Below are 24,401 nucleotides of genomic sequence, written 5' to 3'. Positions count from 1 at the left end.
CAGCAGAGTCAGGGCAATAAAGATACAGTCTTGTTTGGCTGTTAACCCTTGCTTTGTTAGTGGAAAAAATGGGTTAAAATTGAAAATTAGGCAAAAAAATAAAATTCTCAAATTTCATCTCCATTTGCCAATAACTCTTGTGCAACACCTAAAGGGTTAATGACGTATGTAAAATCAGTTTTGAATACCTTGAGGGGTGTAGTTTCTTAGATGGGGTCACTTTTATGGAGTTTCTACTCTAGGGGTGCATCAGGGGGGCTTCAAATGGGACATGGTGTAAATAAACCAGTCCATAAAAATCAGCCTTCCAAAAACCAAACGGCGCACCTTTCACTCTACGCCCCGCTGTGTGGCCGTACAGTAGTTTACGGCCACATATTGGGTGTTTCTGTAAACGGCAGAGTCAGGGCAATAAAGATACAGTCTTGTTTGGCTGTTAACCCTTGCTTTGTTAGTGGAAAAAATGGGTTAAAAGGAAAAATTAGACAAAAAAAATGAAGTTCTCAAATTTCCTCCCCGTTTGCCAATAACTCTTGTGCAACACCTAAAGGGTTAACAATGTATGCAAAATCAGTTTTGAATACCTTGAGGGGTGTAGTTACTTAGATGGGGTCATTTTTGGGTGGTTTCTATTATGTAAGCCTCGCAAAGTGACTTCAGACCTGAACTGGTCCCTAAAAATTGAGTTTTTGTAAATTTCGGAAAAATTTCAAGATTTGCTTCTAAACTTCTAAGCCTTATAACATCCCCAAAAAATAAAATATCATTCCCAAAATAATTCAAGCATGAAGTAGACATATGGGGAATGTAAAGTCATCACAATTTTTGGGGGTATTACTATGTATTACAGAAGTAGAGAAACTGAAACTTTTAAAAAACAATCTCAGAATGGCCTGGATAAGTCAAAGCGTTTTAAAGTTATTAGCACTTAAAGTGACACTGGTCAGATTTCCAAAAAATGGCCTGGTCCTTAAGGTGAAAATGAGCCCGGTCCTGAAGGGGTTAATGCATCTCTGGTGTAATTCACAAATCTCTGCTGATTGTAATAGATGTATTTGATCCAACCCACATTTTTGTTTATAGTAACTATAAGGATTAAAGATTCAAACCCTGCTGCCACTTGACTTCTGGCTTTGAACTCATCTGGGACCCCCCTGAGGACTCCTATAGCATCTATATACAAGTGGGAATCTAGGCTGCCTCCTGGGCTGGTATCCCGCCTTCTCCTCACCACTGTCTCTGCTTGGGCATAACCAAATCCTAACCAAGGGCTTCTTATTTTCTCAATGGTTTTCTCCAAGTCAATGGGATTAAATACATGGAAGGGCATCAACACTAGGGTTAACCCCTTAAGGACACATGACGTACCGGTACGGCATGTTTCCCGAGTCCTTAAGGACACATGACGTACCGGTACATCATGGCTTTAAATCACGATTGCGGTGCCGCGGGGGTTAATCGGAACAGGATGACCGCTGAAATCCTTCAGCGGGCATCCTGTAACAACGCCGGGGTGGGTCATTTGACCCCCCATATCGGCGATCGCAGAAAACCGCAGGTCAATTCAGACCTGCGGTTTGCTGCGTTTCCGGTCCATTCGGGTCTCCGGTGACCCGATGAACCGGAAAAAGACTGCGATCGGTGGCGTGATTACACACCACCAATCGCAGTACGAAGATTTGAAGAGGCGGTGCTGGCCCTGGTGCTGAATGCTGCTGTCCAGGGTGCTGATTGGTGCAGGGGAGAGAGGCGCGAGATTCAAACTTCCTGCGCTCCTCTCTCCCCTCCTCTTCCTGTTCTGCACGAGCACCCTGCATCACCGTCCAGCACCAGCTCCTGAGTCCCTCCTAATCGTCATCCATCACCCTCCTGCACCCATCGCCCTCCAGGTAGGTTAGGGTCAGTGAGGGAGAGGCACCGTTAGGCAGGGATAGAAGGGAAAAGTTAGTTAGGAAGAAAAAAAAAAAAAAGCACTTTTATCTAAACTTTTTTTTGTTTCAGCTTTCAGACCCTAGACCCCCCCTGCCACTTGCCCCTGTCCCTGTGCGAGGTACCGCGGCAACAGTCCTCAAGCCCGATTGTATCGTCGACTACAATCGGTATATGGGAGGAGTTGATCTCTCTGATCAAGTCCTCAAGCCATATAACGCCATGCGCAAAAGCCGGGCATGGTACAAAAAAGTTGCGGTCTACTTGGTACAGGTTGCCATGTACAACTCTTCTGTACTATCCCGAAGCGCTGGCAGCACAGGGACATTCCTCCAATTCTATGAGGCAGTCCTCAAGGACCTGATCTTTTCAGACTGGGAAAGAGCAGGCCGGAGTACCTCGGGAATTGGAGGCGCCCGGATCGTCCCTGGCCAACATTTTCCAGGTGTGGTCCCCCATACTGGAAAGAAGGGACGAACCCCAAAAAGATGCAGAGTGTGTCACAAGAGGGGGATACGGAAGGACACCACCACTCAATGTGACACTTACCCCGATCATTCGGGCCTCTGCGTTATCGATTGCTTCAGGGAGTATCAAACTTCCATGGAGTACAAAATTTTTATAATCCCCAACAGTCCCCTAGAGAACATAAAAAACTATATCTCTTAGACTTTGGAGACACGGAAACAATTTTTATTTTTTCCAAAAATATTAGTTTTAGTGCAGGCATCCTCAAACTGCGGCCCTCCAGATGTTATAAAACTATAACTCCCAGCATGCCCAGACAACCTACAGCCATCAGCAGGGCATGGTGGGAATTGTAGTTTTACAACATCTGGAGGGCCGCAGTTTTAGGATGCCTGCTTATTGTTTCCAAAGTCTGAGAGCCATACATATTGGGCATCGCCGCGTCCGTAAAAATCTTCTCTATAAAAGTAACATGTAACCCAACCCCCCCCGGATGAACAGTGTTAAAAAAAAACGTGTAAAAAAAAAGCCATTTTTAGACACCTAACATCACAAAAAGTGTAATAGCGAGCGATCAAAATGTCATATGCACCCCGAATTAGTGCCAATAAAACCGCCATCTCATCCCGCAAAAAAATGAGCCCCTACATTAGATAGTCGCCCAACTAAAAAAAAAAAATAATTAGCTCCCAGGCTATGGAGATACAAAAATAATTTTTTTTGGTTCCTAAAATGATAATATAGTGTAAAATCCAAATAAAATCTAAAATGTAGACATATTAGGTATCGCCGCTTCCATAAGAATCTGCCCTATAAAAATAACATTTGAAAAAAAACCTCGGATGAACAGCATTAAAAATATAAAATAAAAACCGTGCCAAAACACCCATTTTTGGTTCAAAATTTCCATTTGAATCCTTTTTTTCCGGTAATAAAGCAAGGGTTAACAGCCAAACAAAACTAAATATTTAAAGCCCTGATTCTGTAGTTTGCAGAAACACCCCATATATGGTCGTAAATTGCTATATAGCCACACGGCAGGGCGTAGAACGAAGGGAACACCATATGGTTTCTGGAAGGCAGATTTTGATGGACTGTTTTTTTTGACACCATGTCCCATTAGAAGCCCCCCTGATGTAGCCTAGACTAGAAACTCCAAAAAAGTGACCCCATCTAAGAAACTACACCCCTCAAGGTATTCAAAAGTTACTTTACAAACTTTGTTAACCCTTTCGATGTTCCACAAAACTAAATAGCGAATGTAGAAACAATTTTAGAATTTACATTTTTTGTTACCTTGCCTCAAAAAAGTGTAATATAGAGCAACCAAAAATCATATTTACCCCTAAAATAGTCCAAAAACAACAACCACCTTATCCCATAGTTTCCTAGATGGAGTCACTTTTATGGAGTTTCTACTCTAGGGGTGCATCAGGGGGCTTGAAAGGGTACATGGTGTAAATAAACCAGTCCAGCAAAATCTGCCTTCCAAAAACCATATGGCGTTCCCCTTCTTCTATGTCCTGCCGTTTAGCCAAATAGTAGTTTACGACCACATATGGGGTGTTTCTGCAAACTACAGAATCAGGGCAACCCATATTGAGTTTTGTTTGGCTGTTAACCCATTTTTTCCAGTAATTAAATAAGGGTTAAAATGGAAAATGTTCCAAAAAATAGAAATTCCAAAATTGTTTCTCCATCTGCCATTAACTCTTGTGGAACACCTAAAGGGTTAAAAAAGTTTTTAAACCCAGTTTTGAATACCTTGAGGGGTGTACTTTCTTAGATGGAGTCACTTTTTTGGAATTTCTATTCTAGGGGTGCAAGGAGGCGGGGCTTGAAATGGGACATGGTATAAACAAAACCAGTCCTGCAAAATCTGCCTTCCAAAACCCATATGGCGTTCCCCTCTTTCTATGTCCTCCTGTTTGGCCAAACAGTAGTTTACGACCACATGTGGGGTGTTTTTGCAAACTACAGAATCAGGGCAACCCATATTGAGTTTTGTTTGGCTGTTAACCCTTACTTTATTGCTGGAAAAAATGGGTTAAAATGGAAAATTTTCCAAAAAATAGAAATTTCTAAATTGTTTTTTACCTGGAAAAAATTTATTATATTGGAAAATTTTCCAAAAAATCTAAATTCCTCGTGCTGCATATGGGTCTAGTGCAAAAACCCAGTGTCAGGCTATACTGGAGTGGCGACATCCTCTACCAGACGACCCCACTCTACAGTATGGCCATGACACGCTCCCGGTTTGAGGCCATCCGGAAATGTCTGCATTATTCAGATAATGCAGCATGTCCCCCCAGAGGTGATCCTCCTATGACCGTCTGTATAAGATACGGCCGGTCATCGATCACTTTGGGGCCAAATTTGAGCAGGTCTACGAAGATATAAAACTGAGGACAAAGTTGACAATTGTCTGGCATGGGCAATGTGCCTTAAGCCCTTAAGGACACAGCCCTATTTCACCTAAAGGACCAGGCCATTTTTTGCAAATCTGACCAGTATCACTTTAAGTGCTGATAACTTTAAAACGCTTTGAGTTACCCAGGCCGTTCTGAGAATGTTTTTTCGTCACATATTGTACTTCATGACACTGCTAAAATTTGGTCAAAAAAGTTAATTTTTTTGCATAAAAAAATGCCAAATTTAACAAAAATTAGGAAAAATTTGCAAATTTCAAAGTATCAGTTTCTCTACTTCTGTAATTACATAGTAATACCCCCAAAATTGTGATGACTTTACATTCCCAATATGTCTACTTCATGTTTGTATCATTTTGGGAATGATATTTAATTTTTTGGGGATGTTACATAGCTTAGAAGTTTAGAAGCAAATTTTAAAATTTTTCAGAAATCTTCTAAATCCCACTTTTTATGGACCAATTCAGGTTTGAAGTCACTTTGTGAGGCTTACATAATAGAAACCATCCAAAAATGACCCCATTCTAGAAACTACACCCCTCAAGGTGTTCAAAACTGTTTTTACAAACTTTGTTAACCCTTTAGGTCTTCCACAAGACTTCATGGCAAATGGACAAAGAATTTAGATTTTTTGGAAAATTTTCCAATATAATAAATTTTTTCCAGGTAAAAAACAATTTAGAAATTTCTATTTTTTGGAAAATTTTCCATTTTAACCCATTTTTTCCAGCAATAAAGTAAGGGTTAACAGCCAAACAAAACTCAATATGGGTTGCCCTGATTCTGTAGTTTGCAAAAACACCCCATATGTGGTCGTAAACTACTGTTTGGCCAAACAGGAGGACATAGAAAGAGGGGAACGCCATATGGGTTTTGGAAGGCAGATTTTGCAGGACTGGTTTTGTTTATACCATGTCCCATTTCAAGCCCCCCGTTGCACTCCTAGAATAGAAATTCCAAAAAAGTGACTCCATCTAAGAAAGTACACCCCTTAAGGTATTCAAAACTGGGTTTACAAACTTTGTTAACCCTTTAGGTGTTCCACAAGAGTTAATGGCAGATGGAGAACCAATTTAGACATTTCTATTTTTTTGAAAATTTTTCATTTTAACCCATTTTTTCCAGCAATAAAGTAAGGGTAACAGCCAAACAAAACTCAATATGGGTTGCCCTGATTCTGTAGTTTGGCCAAACAGTAGTTTACGACCACATATGGGGTGTTTTTGCAAATGGGAGGACATAGAAAGAGAGGAACGCCATATGGGTTTTGGAAGGCAGATTTTGCAGGATTGGTTTTGTTTATACCATGTCCCATTTCAAGCCCCCCCCTTGCACCCCTAGAATAGAAATTCCAAAAAAGTGACTCCATCTAAGAAAGTACACCCCTCAAGGTATTCAAAACTGGGTTTAAAAACTTTTTTAACCCTTTAGGTGTTCCACAAGAGTTAATGGCAGATGGAGAAACAATTTTGGAATTTCTCACTTTTTTGGAATTTCTATTCTAGGGGTGCAAGGAGGCGGGGCTTGAAATGGGACATGGTATAAACAAAACCAGTCCTGCAAAATCTGCCTTCCAAAACCCATATGGCGTTCCCCTCTTTCTATGTCCTCCTGTTTGGCCAAACAGTAGTTTACGACCACATGTGGGGTGTTTTTGCAAACTACAGAATCAGGGCAACCCATATTGAGTTTTGTTTGGCTGTTAACCCTTACTTTATTGCTGGAAAAAATGGGTTAAAATGGAAAATTTTCCAAAAAATAGAAATTTCTAAATTGTTTTTTACCTGGAAAAAATTTATTATATTGGAAAATTTTCCAAAAAATCTAAATTCCTCGTGCTGCATATGGGTCTAGTGCAAAAACCCAGTGTCAGGCTATACTGGAGTGGCGACATCCTCTACCAGACGACCCCACTCTACAGTATGGCCATGACACGCTCCCGGTTTGAGGCCATCCGGAAATGTCTGCATTATTCAGATAATGCAGCATGTCCCCCCAGAGGTGATCCTCCTATGACCGTCTGTATAAGATACGGCCGGTCATCGATCACTTTGGGGCCAAATTTGAGCAGGTCTACGTACCTGGAAGGGAGGTCGCGGTTGATGAGTCTCTCGTTGCGTTCAAGGGGAGACTCAGTTTCCGCCAATACATTCCCACTAAGCGGGTGAGGTATGGCGTGAAGCTATACAAAATTTGTGAGAGTGCCTCAGGGTACACTTAAAAATTTTGTGTGTACGAGGGGCGAGATTCCCGTATTCAAAGCCCCCAGAATGTCCCCCCACTCTGGGTGTTAGCGGGAAACTCGTGTGGGACCTTATGTAGCCACTGCTAAATAAGGGTTACCACTTGTACGTGGACAACTTTTATACTAGTATTCCCTTGTTCAGGTCCCTTGCCGCTAGATCCACGTTCGCTTGTGTGACCGTGCGGAAAAATCAGCGCGGCCTCCCTGCCCACCCCCTCCAGGTACCTATCCCCAGGGGTGAGACCCGTGCACTTACCAGTGGAAACCTGTTGCTGGTCAGGTATAAGGACAAAAGGGATGTCCTTATGCTGTCCACAATCCACGGTAATGGCATCACCCCTGTCCCTGTGCGAGGTACCGCGGCAACAGTCCTCAAGCCCGATTGTATCGTCGACTACAATCGGTATATGGGAGGAGTTGATCTCTCTGATCAAGTCCTCAAGCCATATAACGCCATGCGCAAAAGCCGGGCATGGTACAAAAAAGTTGCGGTCTACTTGGTACAGGTTGCCATGTACAACTCTTCTGTACTATCCCGAAGCGCTGGCAGCACAGGGACATTCCTCCAATTCTATGAGGCAGTCCTCAAGGACCTGATCTTTTCAGACTGGGAAAGAGCAGGCCGGAGTACCTCGGGAATTGGAGGCGCCCGGATCGTCCCTGGCCAACATTTTCCAGGTGTGGTCCCCCATACTGGAAAGAAGGGACGAACCCCAAAAAGATGCAGAGTGTGTCACAAGAGGGGGATACGGAAGGACACCACCACTCAATGTGACACTTACCCCGATCATCCGGGCTTCTGCGTTATCGATTGCTTCAGGGAGTATCAAACTTCCATGGAGTACTAAATTTTTATAATCCCCAACAGTCCCCTAGAGAACATAAAAAACTATATCTCTTAGACTTTGGAGACACGGAAACAATTTTTATTTTTTCCAAAAATATTAGTTTTAGTGCAGGCATCCTCAAACTGCGGCCCTCCAGATGTTATAAAACTATAACTCCCAGCATGCCCAGACAACCTACAGCCATCAGCAGGGCATGGTGGGAATTGTAGTTTTACAACATCTGGAGGGCCGCAGTTTTAGGATGCCTGCTTATTGTTTCCAAAGTCTGAGAGCCATACATATTGGGCATCGCCGCGTCCGTAAAAATCTTCTCTATAAAAGTAACATGTAACCCAACCCCCCCCCCCCCCCCCCCCGGATGAACAGTGTTAAAAAAAAAAACGTGTAAAAAAAAAAGCCATTTTTAGACACCTAACATCACAAAAAGTGTAATAGCGAGCGATCAAAATGTCATATGCACCCCGAATTAGTGCCAATAAAACCGCCATCTCATCCCGCAAAAAAATGAGCCCCTACATTAGATAGTCGCCCAACTAAAAAAAAAAAAAAATTAGCTCCCAGGCTATGGAGATACAAAAATAATTTTTTTTGGTTCCTAAAATGATAATATAGTGTAAAATCCAAATAAAATCTAAAATGTAGACATATTAGGTATCGCCGCTTCCGTAAGAATCTGCCCTATAAAAATAACATTTGAAAAAAAAACTCGGATGAACAGCGTTAAAAATATAAAATAAAAACCGTGCCAAAACACCCATTTTTGGGCAAAATTTCCATTTGAATCCTTTTTTTTCGGTAATAAAGCAAGGGTTAACAGCCAAACAAAACTAAATATTTAAAGCCCTGATTCTGTAGTTTGCAGAAACACCCCATATATGGTCGTAAATTGCTATATAGCCACACGGCAGGGCGTAGAACGAAGGGAACACCATATGGTTTCTGGAAGGCAGATTTTGATGGACTGGTTTTTTTGACACCATGTCCCATTAGAAGCCCCCCTGATGTAGCCTAGACTAGAAACTCCAAAAAAAGTGACCCCATCTAAGAAACTACACCCCTCAAGGTATTCAAAAGTTACTTTACAAACTTTGTTAACCCTTTCGATGTTCCACAAAACTAAATAGCGAATGTAGAAACAATTTTAGAATTTACATTTTTTGTTACCTTGCCTAAAAAAAGTGTAATATAGAGCAACCAAAAATCATATTTACCCCTAAAATAGTCCAAAAACAACAACCACCTTATCCCATAGTTTCCTAGATGGGGTCACTTTTATGGAGTTTCTACTCTAGGGGTGCATCAGGGGGCTTGAAAGGGTACATGGTGTAAATAAACCAGTCCAGCAAAATCTGCCTTCCAAAAACCATATGGCGTTCCCCTTCTTCTATGTCCTGCCGTTTAGCCAAATAGTAGTTTACGACCACATATGGGGTGTTTCTGCAAACTACAGAATCAGGGCAACCCATATTGAGTTTTGTTTGGCTGTTAACCCATTTTTTCCAGTAATTAAATAAGGGTTAAAATGGAAAATGTTCCAAAAAATAGAAATTCCAAAATTGTTTCTCCATCTGCCATTAACTCTTGTGGAACACCTAAAGGGTTAAAAAAGTTTTTAAACCCAGTTTTGAATACCTTGAGGGGTGTACTTTCTTAGATGGAGTCACTTTTTTGGAATTTCTATTCTAGGGGTGCAAGGGGGGGGCTTGAAATGGGACATGGTATAAACAAAACCAATCCTGCAAAATCTGCCTTCCAAAACCCATATGGCGTTCCTCTCTTTCTATGTCCTCCCGTTTGCAAAAACACCCCATATGTGGTCGTAAACTACTGTTTGGCCAAACTACAGAATCAGGGCAACCCATATTGAGTTTTGTTTGGCTGTTACCCTTACTTTATTGCTGGAAAAAATGGGTTAAAATGAAAAATTTTCAAAAAAATAGAAATGTCTAAATTGGTTCTCCATCTGCCATTAACTCTTGTGGAACACCTAAAGGGTTAACAAAGTTTGTAAACCCAGTTTTGAATACCTTAAGGGGTGTACTTTCTTAGATGGAGTCACTTTTTTGGAATTTCTATTCTAGGAGTGCAACGGGGGGCTTGAAATGGGACATGGTATAAACAAAACCAGTCCTGCAAAATCTGCCTTCCAAAACCCATATGGCGTTCCCCTCTTTCTATGTCCTCCTGTTTGGCCAAACAGTAGTTTACGACCACATATGGGGTGTTTTTGCAAACTACAGAATCAGGGCAACCCATATTGAGTTTTGTTTGGCTGTTAACCCTTACTTTATTGCTGGAAAAAATGGGTTAAAATGGAAAATTTTCCAAAAAATAGAAATTTCAAAATTGTTTTTTACCTGGAAAAAATTTATTATATTGGAAAATTTTCCAAAAAATCTAAATTCTTTGTCCATTTGCCATGAAGTCTTGTGGAAGACCTAAAGGGTTAACAAAGTTTGTAAAAACAGTTTTGAACACCTTGAGGGGTGTAGTTTCTAGAATGGGGTCATTTTTGGATGGTTTCTATTATGTAAGCCTCACAAAGTGACTTCAAACCTGAATTGGTCCATAAAAAGTGGGATTTAGAAGATTTCTGAAAAATTTTAAAATTTGCTTCTAAACTTCTAAGCTATGTAACATCCCCAAAAAATTAAATATCATTCCCAAAATGATACAAACATGAAGTAGACATATTGGGAATGTAAAGTCATCACAATTTTGGGGGTATTACTATGTAATTACAGAAGTAGAGAAACTGATACTTTGAAATTTGCAAATTTTTCCTAATTTTTGTTAAATTTGGCATTTTTTTATGCAAAAAAATTAACTTTTTTGACCAAATTTTAGCAGTGTCATGAAGTACAATATGTGACGAAAAAACATTCTCAGAACGGCCTGGGTAACTCAAAGCGTTTTAAAGTTATCAGCACTTAAAGTGATACTGGTCAGATTTGCAAAAAATGGCCTGGTCCTTTAGGTGAAATAGGGCTGTGTCCTTAAGGGCTTAAGGCACATTGCCCATGCCAGACAATTGTCAACTTTGTCCTCAGTTTTATATCTGCACACAACCAGATCACATCCCCTAATGCTTGAGTCTGGTTCATCAAATGACTGTGATAGCTTTCACCGGTGGTATTCACCACAGTTCCACAATATCCTTCAAGAAACCTGCCCATGTTTTTCCTATGTTTGATCTCTACCTCAAAACAGGTGTAATTCCCTTTGTATATGGTTATCCCTCCCCCAGGTTCAGGGGTTTCTCTCAAGATTGGGAACTTCTCTTTCCAAACCTTGCATTCAGTCATGTTGGCAGTCTGATTCACATACATGCTGGTAAATGAATATTGGCTGAGACTTAGGTGAAGGGGTACAGTTCCTAAATGTGGTCTGGCTGTGGCACAGATGATACACCCAGATCTGTTTACCTGTGATGCCGTGTACTTCATCCATTCCAACCAAAAATTACGGTCAGAAAATCCTGTTTCCACTGCCAATGTCTCCTCTACAGTAAAGAGGGGTCTAGCTACTTTCCCTGGTAACAAGGGGTTGGGCTCTTGTATTGGCAGTGACGTAGGGGTGGGATTTGGGACAGGCCTGTCTGCGATGTCCTTAAGGTGGAACTATCCCCAAGGCCCATATTTATCAGATGGATATTTCCTCAAAACGTACATTCCCAAGTCTGTTGGTTGGGGGGGATTCTATTGTCAGTATCAATGGATGACAACCCAGAGGTTTTCCCCTTTTATCCTTTCTTTGCATCCCCTCAGCTGGTTTGTATCCCCAGCTGACTCCTGTATTAGTGAGTACATCGGACCAGGCTGCACAGTACTCATTAATGGTCCTGGTGACACATACATAGTATTGCAGGGAAGCAAAATCAAACATTGAACTGTCATGCCATCTGCAATCAGCAACATCACAGAAGTCAAATTCAAAGACCTGTATTGGCTCTGTCGTATTTACCCAGAAGACCCATGTGCCACTCGAGGCATCTAAGGCTCAATATGAACATTGGGCCATATACGCTCCCACAAGACCCACACCCCCAACCAACAGGAATAACAGAAAGGACATCATTCTCAGCAGGCCTCCGGGTGGGGGGCTGGAACCTTCTTTCAGTGTGAAGCGTGTATCCAGGATGTCTTCCCCTCGAGTTTCACTGACATAGGAGTAGTTAGCAGAACCTGGAATGGGCCATCAAATCTGGGCTCCAGAGTCTTTCTGATATGCCTTTTCACCACAACCCAATCTCCTGGCTGAAGGGTATGACTTCCAGGAATCTGGCTGGGATCTGGAAGTGAAGAGAATACTTGAAAATGTAGGTCAGTCAGAGCAGATACATAGGGAGGCAAGCAATCATATTGCAAAGCAAGTTCTTGGGGAAAATACTGTCCTAACTTCAGGGCACTCCTAAACAAAATCTCAGCTTTTCCTTCCCCCTAGGGGTATGTCTGACACTGGATAGGACAATTATAAGAGTCTCTGGCCATGGTCTACCAGTCTCTTGAGCCATTTTCAGCATTTTTAGTTTCAATGTGCTGTTCAGTCCTTCAACTTTGCCACTACTTTGTGGTCTGTACGCGGTATCAAAGGCAAGGTGAGTCCCCAGTGCGGCCCATATCTCCTGGGCCACTTCAGCTGTGAAGGCAGTTCCTTGATCACTCTCTATCACTTCAGGTACCCCAAATCTGCACACAGCCTCATTTAACAGCTTCTTCACTGTTGTCTTCGCTGTCTGATTCTTCACGGGCTAGGCTTCAGGCCATCTAGAGAACATGTCTATGACCACTGGAGCATACTGGAATCACTGTGCAGGGGGCATCTGTATGTGGTCAATCTGGATCCTTTGAAAGCGGTAGAGAGGTTTTGGTGAACACTTGACAGGGACTTTTTCCATTTTTCCAGGGATGCATCTGGCACAGACCATGCAGCTGCTTGCACATTGGGCCGTGTACATGGAGATGGCTGGAGCCAAGAAGATGGAGGATATGAGGTTATTCATGGCTTCCTTCCCGAGATGAGTAGGGCCATGTGCCTACGGCACAGTCACAGGGGAAAGACTTTGGGGTAGGCATATTAGATGCCCAAGCTTCCACATGTAATCATCATCTGAGTCTGGTCACGCTCCCTTTCTACTCCATTCAGACACTTCTTCATCTGATGCTTCATTCTGTCTGTCTATCAGGCACCATTTGTCTCCATAGACTCCTTTACGAAGTCCTTCAGAAGTCTTCTCCACCTTCTTGGGGCATGGACCTTCTCTTTGGTAGGGTGGGACCCATGTGGCATCTGAGTCTCATCTCTGATCTCTCTCATCTCACCTTTGACCATGTCTGGGCTACCATTATCTTCACCTCCTTCCTTCTCCTCATTGCACCTTCCTTTGCTGCTCTGTCAGCTCTGGCATTTCCTTGGGTCTCTGGAGTATCTGGTTTTGAGTGTGCCCTGACCTTAAGTATGGCCACTTGCTTAGGGAGTGTCAGGGCCTCCCATGAGCGCTTGCACAACTTCAGCATGTTTTACAGGAATCCCACTGGCAGTGATGAAATTGCGGCTCCTCCAGATGGGGCCAAAATCATGAGCTACTCCAAAAGCGTATTTGGAATCCGTGTATATGTTGGCAGTCTTCCCCTCAGCCATCTTGCAGGCCTCAGTGAGGGCTATCAGTTCAGCCTCCTGGGCAGACTTGTCCGGAGAAAGAGGAGAGGCTTGTAGCACATCATTTAAGGAGGTAATTGCATATTCAGTATGATATCTGCCTTGTTCATCTGCATATCGAGATCCATCCACAAACAGATTGAGATCAGGATTGTCTAGTAGTGTTTCAGTCACGTTCGGGAGAAGCTCAGTTTCTTGCTTAATCAACTCCAGGCAATCATGGCAATCTCCAGAGTAAAAAGCATCATCAGAATAAACATCTCCCTCCTCAACAATCCCTGCTTGAGGAGAAGGAAGGAGAGAAGCAGGGTTAAGGACATGACACCTAGAGATAGTCACAGTATCTGGAAGAAGAAGAAGAGAACACTGCATACGAAGGTGTCTAGCAGCTGAAAGATGTTTGTGTTGTGTTTGCTGGAGAATTGCAGAAATGTCATGGGGGCCAAAATCTGCAAAGGGTGACCCAGGACAATATCAGAAGTCTTGTCCAGAAAAAGATGCAGGCGTGAATAGCATGTATGCAGGAAGAGGTCCCCCGATCAACTGGATCCAAGCGGGCTGAGTAGTAGCCCAGAGGCCTGTTTCTGCCCCCGTGGCTTTGGGTAAGGACCCCTGTGGCATGCCCCTGACGTTCCATGACATACAGTCTGAAAGGCAGGCTGTAATTAGGCAGTTCTAAGGCAGGAGAGGAAGAAGCCGCTGCCTTCAACTGATTAAAACAGAGTTTAGCATCCTCTGTCAGGTAGAATGGAGTGTGCGGTATGCAGTCATACAGCGGTTGCATGAGGATAGAAGCATCTATGATCCAAGCACGGCAGTATGAGATGAGACCTAGAAAGGCCTGCAACTGTTTTGAGGTAGTTGGTTCTTGGATCTGCAAGATAGCCTTTTTTCTCTCTTTTGTGATATGTTTTGCACCAGGACTGAGGCAGTGCCCGAGAAACACTACTTTTGATTGACACCACTGGATTTTGTCTTTGGAAACCTTGAATCCCTGATCTGACAGGAAAAGGAGCAAGGAAAGCGAGGCATCTGAACACACACAGGTGTCCTGCGCACAGACTTAAAGATCATCCACATACTGGAGCAGGACAACATCATCATGAACTTGCTTCCAATCTTCCAAGATTGAAGACATGGCTTTACTAAACTGGGATGGGCTATTTTGAGCACCTTGCGGCATAACTGTCCAGGTATACTGTGATCCTGCATGGGTGAAGGCAAAAAGGTATGGACATTCGGGGTGTAAAGGTATAAAGAAAAAGGCATTAGCCAGGTCAATGACTGTAAAGGCTGCTGCATCCGGTGGTACAGCAGAGAGCAGAGTGTGGGGGTTTGGTACAATCGGAGTTTCCAAGACAGTTGCTTCACAGGTCATGAACCATCCTATAAGTGTCAGGCTGTCCTTTTTTACCTTTCTTCCTCACTGGGAAAAGGGGTGTGTTACAAGGCGAGGTGGTGTGAATTATGGCACCAGCTTTTAAGAAAGCCTGTAACTGCTGAGTGACAGCGTCCATCTGCGCTACAGACAGAGGATACTGCAGTTTGCGAGGGAGAACAGCACCTGGTTTCAGGTGTACCATCACAGGCTGCACCCGAAGCCTGCCTACATCCTGTGGTCCTTTTACCCACAGTGTCTCAGGTATGACAGAGAAAACAGCAGCTGGAAGTGAACCTTCAGGCAGACAGTCTTCTAGGGACATAAGAGCGGCCAACAGGACTGTCTCTTCTGGCGGAAGGGGAGTGGAAAGGGTGACTGTACCATCGGGCTGAAACTGTATGGTGGCTTTCATTTTCTGTAACAGATCTGCACCCAAAAGGTTAAGTGGACACGTGGAGGAGACTACAAACTGTGAAAGCACTTCATTGGATGGCTGCTGTCCAAAAGAAACACTGAGCAGTTTTGTTAAGGGAGAGGATCGTGCACGGCCGTCAATGCTGATGCACTGCACAGTAATGTTGTCCAGCAAGGAGGGGTCGGGTATCTCATCACGTTGGATTACACTTCTGGCTGCACCAGTATCCACAAGAAAAGTGTGTATGTCTCCCCCTATCTGCAGCTGCACTGTAGGTGCAGGTCCACAGTGGGGAGGGAGGAGGGCCATGGTGGGGTTGGCTCCTCCGACATGTGGATCTGGCTTGCCCCTGTCCTAGGGGGAGTGGTACTCCTCCCCTCCCTGTTGCGGTGGAGAAGGAGGGGGAGCAGGAGGAGCCCATATAGACACATGGGGCGGCCCCCTTCTTCCTCGCTGAGGGGGGTTGTGCGGGCACTTTCTTCTGAAATGTCCGGGCTGGCCACACCCGTAGCAGGGACGAGCAGGTCTGGTATCTCCCCCTCGACTGAGAGCATTACGCTAGCCATGGGAGCTGCCTCTATGCCCTTAGCCACCAAGGTTAACGTATCAAGAGAAACTGTACGATGTTCTGGGCGAGCAGTCTTTAGAGATTTTTGGATATGAGGTTTTAATCCATCAGCAAAGGCACTAGACAGCATTCTGTTTTGCACAGGGTCCACTTTAGAGAACCCCAGGTCCTTAAACATTTGTTCCATTTGGTTTACAAATTTTTTTCACTAACTCTATCTTAGCTTGTTTCATATCCTGAATTTGGATAGCCTGATCGGCTAGTCTGGTCCTAGCCAAGTCTGTAATAATTCACAGAAATGCTCTCCAGATTGATAGGTTTTTAGGTATTCTTCCTCCCTATGGTTCGGGGCTGGCAGCTTCTTAGACATAGTTGGCCAAAAAGAATCCCCTGCCTTAATTTGAGTAAGTCCAGAGAGGTCTCGCCATGTGGCAGAACGCGTTTTTTTGATCTGTTCTAATGCCCTATAGAAGGGCATGGGATGTTGTTCGGGGTCGGGGAGAGAGTTCACCAGATTGGTGGCCTGTGTGGGGTTGAAAGTCAAGTATCTCCCCTGATGGCTCATTTCAGGGGGAGGCTTAGGGGTCTGAGCTTGTCTGGTCAGGACCTCTATTTGCCCAGCTAACCTGGCCACCTCCAGGTCTCTTTCTCTCTCTCTACATCCATCCTCCCTCTCTGCACTCCACACCGCCCCTGCCTCTCCCCCAACCCCATCCGCTGCTTCTCCTGGCAGGTGCATGAAGGAAGGGGGGCTAACAGGAGTGCTGACTGCTGGGTCTTGAGAAGGTTTCGTCTCTTCCTCCTCCTGCTGCTCTTTCTGTCCCCTCGTCTCCACTCCCATCATGATGGGCACATTCAAGGGATTTAGGGGTGCAGTAGAATAGGCAACCTGAACCCCTGGCATGTAATATGTGCCATCTGGATTCAGCACAGGATACAAGGGAGTTATTGGCTGCAGCATTGTCCCTGTAGTCTGTCTGGCTGTGTCTTCACAGTGCTGCACTGTCTCGTCAAATGTTATCAACGGAGGGTCGGGGCAACTCGGAGTGGCCTGTCTGTCACCCTGCAGTGGGGACTGTACAGGGCAGAGGACCGTCTTAACAGGGGAGGTTGTATCTACGGACCGGAGCTGGGTCGTCACAGAGGCCCTCCCATTTCTGGAAGGATGGGGTCGGGAGGCACCACAAGCAAGACACGTATCTCGGGCATCAGGATTCTGCTGACCACAATGTATGCACGTCCATCCTGCTGGTCCCCGCATTGTCACCCGAGTGCAAATCACCAGATACTGCTCCTCCACCGGTACCATTATAGGGCGGCGGCACCCTACTTTGTGGCATATACACATACATTTTCAGACCTTCATCCCTTCTCTCTGATCCTCCGTTAGCAGCCAGGTGGTCTGATGTTTGCTGCCAAGCTTGCGCAGCACTCAGTAAGCCTTCATCACACAATTTTCCACGGCACTGAGCAAAAACTTTCCTCCACATTACGGAGTTTAACTCTCCATTTTCATGTCCACCAGCTATCTTCATCAGTTTTTTGTAATGTTTGACATGCTTACTCCCCTCTTCTTGGGCTACTAGCTGATGAGCTGTATACTTGCCCTCGGGCAGTGACCGCGACTGCCCCATGGATTTAACACTTACAACAGACAAAGCAGGCACCTTCTTTTTCACACTCCCAAGCAGGGCTCACCCCTTGTGCAGGTTATTAACTGTGAATTCCCTGGTTACCACGTCTGGTCAGTCAGTCCAGGACTAACCCTCCGCCACTCCAGGCAGATAATTTATAGTCCTCCCGTGACTCCCCGGGGCCACACCCTCCGTCACTAGGATAATTTAGTGGCCCCTAATTTGAGTCCCACCCGGGGTCACACCCCCCTTCACTAGGACAGATAAATCAGTAACCTCTAAATCAAGCCCCGTCGCAGAGCATCCCGGGGCTTCACCCTCTGTCTGAACTGGACAGATAATTTAGTAGCCCCTAATGTGGCTCCACCCCCCTGACAGGGGAAATCTCTTGCTCTGCTTAACCGTTAACTGTGAAGGTGCCTGACACAAACCACACAGACAAAACACAAACACAAGAGAGCAAACTCAAAATATGGATTCTAGGAACTCAGGATTTTACATCAACCGAAGTTGCTACTACGTAAGTTAGCTCAATAGCAGAACAGATTACCAGAGCACAGTGGAGCACAGCAAAAGGCAGATGAGGTAACCAAATTTTCTCACCTTGTCTCTGAGGCTGCAGTCCTCCTCCTCAAGCGTGGTCTGGGCTAGCGACGTTACTTCTCCCAAGCCCCACGTTGGGAGCCAACTGATAAAGATGCCCCTAATCAGGGCCGATCACGTTTGCTCTACTGCTCCAAATTAGTAGTAACCCAAGGGTTTTACATGCACAGAAGAAAATAACTATGACACACACACTGGAGTCAAAGCAATTAAATGCTCATTTAATACAGGAAGTACAGCAGTTTATAAAGTCATCAGAGGGGCATTCCCCTTGAGGCATGTGGCATTGTTACATTGGCTAATATATCAAAATAAGAAAAGAGATAACACTTGGCATCTGCGCATTGTGCATTGTTTTACTAACTGTGGTATGTGAACTATGTAAATATCTACAAGTGTCTGGGGATCACTGCAGCTAGACAATAAGGAACAGGTGCTCTTGGTCTTTGTGACCCACCCAGCCACAAGAAAGTAGTCAATAAATAGAAGGATAGACCAGGCACTCAAAATATGTAGTCAGAACTAAGATATTAGTTGAAAGGTATTTAATTATTAAGTTAAAAATATATCATAGCAGCATAAGAAATACCCACAACATAAGTGATAGCAATAATACATGTATCAGCGTAAAAACAAATAGCATAAAAAACAATTAGCATAAAACACAAATTAGCAGCGATGGATGCTCAGCAAAAGTGCATTGGTGCAATCAATAGCAGCGATGATTGTTAAGGTCCAGCTATGGACAACCGCAATCCATATATAGGTCTTTGTATATAATATGCCTCCTATATTTCTATCAGGTCCAAATGTTCTTAAATGTTCCCAATTCCATATAGTGTTACTACTGACTTTCTGCAACCGCTATGACAGCGCATACACGTATATCACCAGTCTTTTCAGTGAAACAGGGAGGACCAAAAGACACGGTACGGTAACTTCAAGTACAGACCAAAAGTTCACTTACAGTACAGACCAAAAGTTTGGACACACCTTCTCATTCAAAGAGTTTTCTTTATTTTCATGACTATGAAGGCATCAAAACTATGAATTAACACATGTGGAATTATATACAAAACAAACAAGTGTGAAACAACTGAAAATATGTCATATTCTAGGTTCTTCAAAGTAGCCACCTTTTGCTTTGATTACTGCTTTGCACTTGGCATTCTCTTGATGAGCTTCAAGAGGTAGTCCCCTGAAATGGTCTTCCAACAGTCTTGAAGGAGTTCCCAGAGATGCTTAGCACTTGTTGGCCCTTTTGCCTTCACTCTGCGGTCCAGCTCATCCCAAACCATCTCGATTGGGTTCAAGTCCGGTGACTGTGGAGGCCAGGTCATCTGGCGCAGCACCCCATCACTCTCCTTCATGGTCAAATAGCCCTTACTTTCAAAGTTTTCCCAATTTTTCGGCTGACTGACTGACCTTCATTTCTTAAAGTAATGATGGCCACTCGTTTTTCTTTACTTAGCTGCTTTTTTCTTGCCATAATACAAATTCTAACAGTCTATTCAGTAGGACTATCAGCTGTGTATCCACCTGACTTCTCCTCAACGCAACTGATGGTGCCAACCCCATTTATAAGGCAAGAAATACCACTTATTAAACCTGACAGGGCACACCTGTGAAGTGAAAACCATTTCAGGGGACTACCTCTTGAAGCTCATCAAGAGAATGCCAAGAGTGTGCAAAGCAGTAATCAAAGCAAAAGGTGGCTACTTTGAAGAACCTAGAATATGACATATTTTCAGTTGTTTCACACTTGTTTGTTATGTATATAATTCCACATGTGTTAATTCATAGTTTTGATGCCTTCAGTGTGAATCTACAATTTTCATAGTCATGAAAATAAAGAAAACTCTTTGAATGAGAAGGTGTGTCCAAACTTTTGGTCTGTACTGTATGTTGTGGGTATTTCTTTTGCTGCTATGATATATTTTTTACTTAATAATTAAATACCTTTCAACTAATATCTTAGTTCTGACTACATATTTTGAGTGCCTGGTCTATCCTTCTATTTATGTAAATATCTAGCTATAGGCGCCATCTTGTAATGGAGTTCTCTAACAGCAGAAAAAGCATATATGACGTAGCAAGGAGGCGTGTTCTTTTGGGTTGGATGGAACCTTTGTGCTTTGGAGAAGATAAGGTGTTGCCTGAGAGCTAAAGTTTGTGGGAGCTTTCTTAGCTGAATCAAAGAATAAAGTCCACATCTCTATCAATGGTATTCTCTGTGTAAGTGTGTATACGGAAATAGCTGTCAGTCACTGTTACAGTAGTTGTACTCAGGGAGGAGTTATCAATGATTTGAAAGCATGCTCTGAATAAGTGTGTATACAGAGATAGCGTCAGTCACTGATAGTTGTGCATGGGGGAGGTGTTATCAGTTATTGATAGCATTCTCTGTGTAAGTGTGTATACTATTGATAGTTGTCAGTCATTGATGGCTGTTCATGAGGAGGTGTTATCAGAGATTGATATCATTCTCCGTGTAAGTGTATATACATAACTGTCAGTCATTGATAGCTGTATACGGGAAAGGTGTTTTCAGTGATTGATAGCATTCTTTGTGTAAGTGTGTATACATTGATAGCTCTCCTTCACTGATAGTTATACATAGAGTGATTTTATCAGTGACTGACAGCTATATATGCATACATACTTACGCATCATGCACATGACCGTATCCGTTTTGCTGTCGACAAAACACCTATACCAGCCATGTTCACCCTGCTCTTTCCCTTTCCACATGTCCTGCACTGTTGCAGAAATGCTTATTCTTGTCAGCAAAACGGATAATAATAGAACATGTTTTATATTTTTTGTGGAGCCACAGGGAGGACATACGGATGCTGACAGCACATGCTGTGCTGTCCTCATCATTTCCGGACCCATAGAAATTAATGGGACCTACAGAATATAATCCAATCCACAAAACTTGCAGTTCATAGCAATAGACTGAGTTGCATGGAATTTTGGGGACAGTAGCTCTCACTTGGCAACTGAAATTATGACTGCATCAAGTCTTCACGGTAAACAAGGATAAAAGCAACACACTGTCTATAACGGTCCTTTTATCAGTGCAATTTCAGCACAGTCGGCAATATACAAGGCGATCAGCACTTGTTTTTACCTAACCTAATGCATGCTGAATGGAGGGTGAACAAAGATTTTTGGAGCTGCCTAAAAGATGCAATCGCTTGACAAGCAAACACTTGCTCATTTGTTGGGTGATCAGTGGCATGATTACACAGGGCAATGTTTAGGAATGTTTTTTTCCATTCCTGGTAGACCCTTGTAAAATCACCCTAAGGCCTCTCATGCACACGGCCGTTGTTTTGGTCCGCATCCGAGCCGCATCCGTTGCTCCGTTCCGTGGTCCGCAAAAAAAATATAACCTGTCCTATTCTTGTCCGCGCTTTGCGGACAAGAATAGGCAGTTATAGTAAAGGTCCGTGCCGTTCTGCAAATTGCGGAACGGACGCCATCCGCGATTTGCGGACCGCAAAAAAAACACAACTGTCGTGTGCATGTAGCCTAAGGCTCGGTTTACGTTGTGTATGTAGTGCACATTTGCTAAAAAAGCGAGTCCAAGACTATTCATTAAAGATATAGTATAACCCTAAGGTATGCAACTGTACTGCAGTCAACCATGCAACAAAAAGTCTCTGTGAGGCCCAGGACGTAAGTTATTCAGTTCCTTCATGGGTGCTGGTGTTTCCTGAACAGTTCTGTGGTCGGCCAGCCACTGCTGTGCACTCTGGGAGATTGAGTTGCGTTATATGCGTGGATGCCTGGCACTTGTGAATCACAGTAGAGTAGCCAGGTATATGTGATGGTGTATTTGAAACATTGATACATTTTAAATTACTTTTTACTTTCCTTATATTAGGTCCTGAAGTGAAGTTTTTGAATATCTTCTCACAGACCCCTCTAGGAAATTACATTTCCTCCAAAGAAATAAGTGAACAGCAGGATCTGTTCTTAAATTATCAGCGAGACTTCATCCTTATGTCTATGACTATATCTTCTCCCAAAGAGCTGAAGGTGGGATCAGCTTCTTGTACAGAATGTCAGTAATACTGTATATCACTTAATGCTGCCCCTTTAACCACATTCCATGCTCTCTTGTAGGTAATGGAATATGCTCTTTCAACATGTGTTGAGGAAGTAAGAATGAATATAGGCAGCGACCAGCTGACTCTTCCATTGGTGCATATTGGATACAATACATTTCAGCACAGACTGCAAAACTTATGCAGGATTTTTGCACTCAGTCCTTCAGTGCTTGATTCTCTTGGAAAAAAAATTGAGGACTCTGATGCAGTAATTAGAGGTCAAATGGTAAGTATTGGTCTTTCTTAAAAAGTGCATAGAATTTTGGATCTCAAACAGCATGCCAGATTGCTTGATTTGACATCCATGTATCCGTCATTCCATCTGCTGCACTAGCTTTTCTCTGACTTTTTTGCAATAGTAAAGTGGATTCAGGAAACAAAGTGTGTTCGTTGTGGGTTCATTTATGCACACACTTCTGCTTGCACTCCCAAATGGATGAATCTTCAATATAGACCAGTAGGCACACACAGATACAATGCAGCCCACTATTGACCTGCAGTTCCTAATTGGAGTGTGGCTCTCTATCAGCCCTGTTGACCAGTGGCTTCATAAGAGCAAACCCTTTTCGCTATATGAATATGAGTAAACACCACAAAATGCACAGTCACCCATCGGGCAGTCAATTTTATTCTTTGTTTTGGAGGGTGCCACCGGCCGGGGCAGATCTAGTGACCAGAGGCGCTTTGTGTACATGCATTCACTGTGAAGAGGAACACTTACAAACAGAAGGGACGCAGCATAGATCTAGAGATCGAGAGCATTTTGTGGTGTTTACTCATTTATCCTGCATATAATAAAGGGCTGGTAGAGAGGCACACTCCTATCAGGAACTGCAGCCAATAATGGTCTGAATTGTATCTATAGGTGCCTACTGGTCTATATTGAAGATACATCTATTTATTTATTTGTTTGGATTCAGGAAACAAATAAAAAATGAATTGAAATACACTTTTTTGGCACAGACTTCGGCCAGCCATCCTCATGTTCTGTCTGAGTCTGCAGTAGTGTGGCTTGCCCCAACTAACACTTTAAAATCATTTTAACACTCCAAGTCCATCAGTTCTTGTATGTATTCTATACTGTAATAATGGTTCTGTGTTATATTTCCAGGTCCTAGATGTTTTTGCTGCTATTGCGTGTTTGGAAATATTAAAAGACAGTGTGACAGACCTACACCCAGGAGCATGGATGTGCCAAGTAAAAAACCTACAAATGCCTATAGAACTAATATGTTCAGAAGAGTATTTAAATGGCTTCAGTTCTAGGTGTAAACCTGGAATTGACCAAATCAGGTAAATTTTCCTGTAGCCTAAAAAAGGATGTTTATGTACAGTGACCTGTACTTTAGGAGTAAGGCTGCATTTACTGGTCACAGTTATGAAAAATTGCTGCAAGCGTGAATGGACATTTATAATATTACAATGATAGCACATATGCTGCCATTTTTGTAAACTCAAATTAAATTGTGGGCACATTGTACATTAATAGAAAAAGTTGTACAAACGCAATGTGCTTCACAAATGAGAAGGATAATCTATGTTTTAACAGTCAATTTTAATCAGTGATAAATAGTAGTTTTATTGTGTGGTGCTTTTAAGATTAAAAACTACCAGTACTAATGCCATCATATCCCTGCTAGTAAGGCAAAGTGCTTACTGGTTATCACATGGCGCCTTTTTACTGGATTGGCAGGAGGTGGTAATAACCAGTAATCGTTGTCCTCTGCACTGAAGAAAAGCACGGATTTATGAAAAGGAGGCAGGATGGAAGGAAATGTCGCAACTTTCCCGGTAAAAAAATATTTTTTTAACAAGTTCCTGCCGCATGGCCACTGAAACAGAAGATTCATACTTACCTGCCCCACGCCGCTCTGGTCCTCTGCGCTGCCCCCTCTGCCTCCATCTTCCGGTTCCTCTGCTGTTTACACCTGTCAGTGCATGGGCATGGTCACATACACTGCTCCAGTCAATAACTGGCTTCAGCGATGACAAGCTGCTTGTGGCCACATTACCGCTGAAGCCAGTCATTGGCTGGAGAAGTGCATGTGACCATAACCATGCACTGCCAGGTTTAAACAGTGCGGGGACTGGAAGGTGGGAGCAGT

At 43.3% G+C, this 24,401-nt stretch overlaps 1 protein-coding gene across 1 annotated transcript in view; it reads left to right on the top strand.

The window, feature by feature from the left end:
- Window positions 1-24,401, top strand: part of LOC121008305 (E3 ubiquitin-protein ligase RNF213-like) — a 393,898-nt gene that overhangs the window by 114,768 nt on the left and 254,729 nt on the right. The window contains exons 14-16 of the mRNA XM_040440760.1: window positions 22,071-22,225; window positions 22,313-22,522; window positions 23,408-23,589. Coding sequence (XP_040296694.1) covers window positions 22,071-22,225; window positions 22,313-22,522; window positions 23,408-23,589 — 547 coding nt within the window. The remainder of the gene's footprint in view (window positions 1-22,070; window positions 22,226-22,312; window positions 22,523-23,407; window positions 23,590-24,401) is intronic.

This window comes from Bufo bufo, chromosome 1 (assembly GCF_905171765.1).
Source record: "Bufo bufo chromosome 1, aBufBuf1.1, whole genome shotgun sequence".
NCBI classification, from domain to species: domain Eukaryota; kingdom Metazoa; phylum Chordata; class Amphibia; order Anura; family Bufonidae; genus Bufo; species Bufo bufo.
The sequence above is the reverse complement of the archived record's forward strand: the minus strand, read 5'-3'. Positions and strand labels throughout refer to the sequence as shown.